A 4,540-nucleotide genomic window follows, 5' to 3' on the forward strand; every position below is an offset into this window, starting at 1 on the left:
TCCCTGGGGGTGGATCAAGGGTTAGTGGACACATTGAAGGCATTACACTGGGAGACCACAGCTTCAGTTCGTTATAGCAAAGAAGGAATGAAGACAGAGCCATTTCCTTGTACAAGCGGCGTCCGGCAGGGCTGTATATTAGCTCCTTTTCTATTTTCATTGTACATTAATAATTTGGACCGAGAACTTCTGATGTTGGGAGTGGACTCCCCCCAAATAGGTCAGCGTCCGGTACCCGTCCTCCTGTATGCGGACGACGCAGTGTTGCTAGCCCGCACCCCACTGGGTCTACAAAAGTTAATTGATGGTTTCGTCAACTTTATGAATTCACTGGATCTCTCAGCTAACCTGGATAAGTCCTTCGTTATGTCCACAGGTACAAACTCCAAAAAGGTTTTTTCACACAGCATAGGTCTACACAGACTAGGAAGAGTAAAGTCTTTTTCTTATCTAGGCGTACTTTTCGATGAGAAACTGGAATTCAGAAACTTGGCTGAAAAACATGTAGTCAAACTGGTGGCCTCAACGGGTGCCATAATGGCATATGGGAGGAGGTTAGGCAGATGGTCGCCGGAACAGATACTGAATCTATATAGAGCGGTTTCCTGCTCCAAGGTGTCATACGGGGCAGAAGTTTGGGGCTGCAAAATCAATCATGTGCACCAGATTCAAGCTGAGGAAAATAATTTTTTTAAAAGACTATTAAAGGTTCCTCAGAGCACCCCCTCATATATAACACATATGGAATTGGGTAAGCCATACATTGAGGATAGAATCATGGTTCGACCCATCCTGGCCTGGATTAAGATCTGGTCTAACCCAGAGGCCGGCCTCAGTAGGCAGATCATTAAGGATTGCTTGAGCCGGGACAGAGGGGGACAGATTCCGTGGCTCAAATATGTAAAAGACACTATGGAAGGAATTGGCTGCAAGAATCTGTTCTTGGAGCCGGAGTCCATGACCAACTTGAATAAAACTCTGGTCAAAAAACTTTTTACTGCCTGGACAACCGCCAGAAGGGCCCATGCTGAAACCGGGAAAATATCCGTTGTGGCCCATGGTCCCCTAAAAACAACGCCTGGAATGGAACCATACCTAGCGGTGATGCAAAATGCGCAGGAAAGGATTTATATGACTAGGTTTCGACTTAATCTCCTTCATCCCGCAGGATTCACACGCTCGGTAGAGTTGAAGGGTACCTGCGGCTGCGACACTAGGTCTCCGTAGGATACCCTTCACTTTGTTTTATTATGCCCTTTTTATTCAGACCCTAGACGGAAGTTTTTAGTAAGGATTTTGAAAAACAAAAGACTGAGACATGCTAAAGCAGCCCTCCTTTTTCTGCAAAAAGCCTCAGACCCATACACTCTGTTATGTATAATAAGTTTTATCAAGGTGGCCATGAGATTAAGGAACACCAGGGAAATATCGGCTCACATTAATTTATAAATTGAATCAATGTCTGTATAAGATTCCCAATGATTCATTTCCTTTCGCCCCTTTCTAGACCTGTTTTAATCGCTCTTAAAATGTCATTTTTAACATGCTTTTTAAACATTGTATGTATGTATTTTCATGTACTTTAATGGTATCTTTTTAAGTACCGAATAAAGATATTTGAATTTGATACATCTATTTGTCAGTTTTACAGGGACACCAGAACTTAGGTTGTTCTTACCAATGGGGAAGAGAGGCCCATCTGCAGGTTTTAAGGGTGTCAGTATCATATTGCCACACATTAACCCTGTTCAACCCAGACCATGAAAAGTAGTTGAGAAGAAGTGGTCAATGTTCTAAACATGCGCTATCAGGTGCTGGATACACTGGGCAAGAAAGGGTTATAGCACTCCAAACTGATTACAGTTTTTAACAGGAAATGTGAAAGTATATGTTAATTAAGAAACTCTGAAACCCCCCAACATGTGACCCCAATCCTTAATATGAACTCAAAGCCATGATCCGGTATCCTTGGGCTCTCGCCATATAATTCCAATACTTCTTCAGTTACTCAAAAGTCCCATTAATTCATTGTAATCTCTAGAACGATACCTAGAGTACTCATCCATTGACTGCAGTCCAGAGAACTCCTAACATCATCAACTGCTGCCAACAATTTAAGGAACCCTGTAGGGTGCATTCACCATCTGTGGCCTGTAAAACAGCCAATGGGCAACAAGCACTTAGAAGTATGCAGGTTTTTTAAAGTGTAGTTGAAGTTATTACAACTGGCCGGATGAAGATTACATAGAATTCCTCTCACTCACACCATAGCTTTGTAAGTTCATATTCTTCTGCATTGCCTCCTCTTCCAGTTTCAAATTCTATTGGATGTGCAAACCATCTCCCCTTCCTTTGACCATTTTCTATTTCACCATTCCTTCCTGCCATCATTCTTCTCTTTCACTGCCCAACTTCTCTCTCCTCCTTTCCCTCACTGGAATGTACAATCATGTCACTAACACTTTGTCCTTTTGTCATCTAACAGGAGGATGATGATGATGAGAACAGTGCAAACACGAGCTGGAGCCAAGAGACGCGTGCCATGGAAGAGCCAACCCCAGAGTCTGACTTCATTGATGTGGACAAGGGACTCACTCTGGCCTGCTTCGTCTTCCTCTGCCTTTTTCTGGTGATGATGATTATTCGCTGTGCTAAGGTGATTATGGATCCTTACAGCGCTATCCCCACCTCCACCTGGGAGGAGCAACATTTGGATGATTAATGGTGTCTCCCAGGGCTGCGTCCAGTTCGAACCATTTAGCGCAATTAATGTATCGACAAGAGGAGTCACAGATCTGCCCACCTTGGTGCAGACACGAGCAAGCCAGGTCACATTCAACTTGGAACTCCTTCCTGTTCCACCTCTCGATCCAGAGTACCTTGACCGGTTATGAATATGAATTAGGCGGATGCCCAATTAAGCATCACAGAAAAGAAGGGATAGTGTCATGCCACAGGCAGCACTGTCACATCTCTTTCATTTTATTTGTATCAACTACAGTCAGTGAGATCATTGTGTCATAAAAGCAAGTGTGGTCCTTTCACTTCCACTTCAGGAGGGCTTCATTTCTTGCTGCAGGGGCTCTCAGTGGCTTGCAATGTTTCAGCCTGTGTCCAGTACTCACCACATGGTCGATTATAAAATCTGGGCTTTCTTCCATGTCAGTTATTGGTGAGTCAGCAATTCCCGAGGTTTGTTGTATACCATCTAGTTCAAAGGTCACCAGAGTGGCATCACAGCCGACAGAACAGGTTGTGTGCATCCTCGTCTTTATAACAGAACAGGTAAGGGGGGCAGGAAGAGGCATGGAACCAGCCTGGATGTGATTTTCTGGGGACTCCTGCATATCAGCTCTATATTCTGCGACTGGCATTTGAGAACGTACAAACGCTCATCCTGTCGCCTTGAACTCTTCTACAGGCATAAAAGAACGAAAAAACGGAGAGGGAGAAGAAGGCATTTCATGGTGTCCCCCTCCCCACAAACAAAGTTGCATTACTCGAAACCATATGGAAATTTGCAACTCTTCCGCACACAGCTACATAGCCAATGTATCAGCAGTAATAATAAACACATTGGAGTCTTGCTACCTCTAGTGAAAAGCATCTTAACATCTCCTGAGCGCCACTTACACACTTTTGTACATGATGCGGAGTGTGAGCAGCAATAAAGATAAGAATCTGCCTCGATATCTCCGTTCTCTTCCTGGAACTGCATGAGCTAGTTGTGACGTCAGAACGGGAGCATGTGAGGGATGCTTAAAGGCCGTGAGTGATGGCGATATCAGGTGTATAGGACAGGGGCTTGTGTGTGATGCTATTGACGTAAGATAATGAACATACCTGGTAGTACGTGTGTGTGTGATGACACTTGGTGCGCAAAGGTCATAACATAACCATGAATAAATCATATGATGTATGGATGTCTGACTAGGGTGACCAGGCGTCTCGGATTTGCCAGGCCGGTCCCGGTTTTTCACCAGCTGTCCCGGCAGATTTCAGGAAATATAGCTCATGTCCGGTTTTTAGAGAGGGTCGACTGAAAATGGCAGGAGGTGCTTATTTTATGTTTCGCAAAGCAGGGATAGTTAGCAGTTGTTTCGTGAAAGCAGTTTAGTTAACAGGAAAGCTACTGGGTTTAAAAGTTGAATTTTATGTATGTTCTAACTGCCTGTTCTGTAAGTCTGCAGAGCAGCATTGTCATTCTGTGCGCTCTTTTGAAGTTAAATTGTAGTCCTTCTTCTATTTTAGTGAAGTGTCCTGGTTTTAGGTCTCGCTGAGCCAGCGCATGCGCTGCTCTGCGAGACATTTAGTAGGGGCTTTAAAAAGTGCTACCACAATCTTTGGCCAGCCTAGCGCTTGCTTTCAGCGCCCGATCAAGCGCCATCTGAATTGCTTTCTCAACGCTCCTCCGCCTCTTCCCCGCCGCGTCTCTCGTTAATTGCTAACATATGTGCAAACGCGCTACTTTTACTTTTGCTCGTGCACGCACCACTTTTAGGTCCGCTTCATTGTATCAATCTTTGGACAGTGTGTACTA

At 44.4% G+C, this 4,540-nt stretch overlaps 1 protein-coding gene across 1 annotated transcript; it reads left to right on the forward strand.

Moving 5' to 3' along the window:
• Nucleotides 1-2,504: 2,504 nt before the first annotated feature.
• CTXND1 (cortexin domain containing 1) lies at nt 2,505-3,679 on the forward strand. The gene has a single exon (XM_078684060.1). It carries the CDS (start codon nt 2,543-2,545, stop codon nt 2,720-2,722), a length of 180 nt encoding a protein of 59 aa, XP_078540186.1. The 5' UTR covers nt 2,505-2,542; the 3' UTR covers nt 2,723-3,679.
• Nucleotides 3,680-4,540: the final 861 nt, after the last annotated feature.

This window comes from Lissotriton helveticus, chromosome 3_1, assembly GCF_964261635.1.
Source record: "Lissotriton helveticus chromosome 3_1, aLisHel1.1, whole genome shotgun sequence".
In the NCBI taxonomy this organism is placed as follows: Eukaryota; Metazoa; Chordata; class Amphibia; order Caudata; family Salamandridae; genus Lissotriton; species Lissotriton helveticus.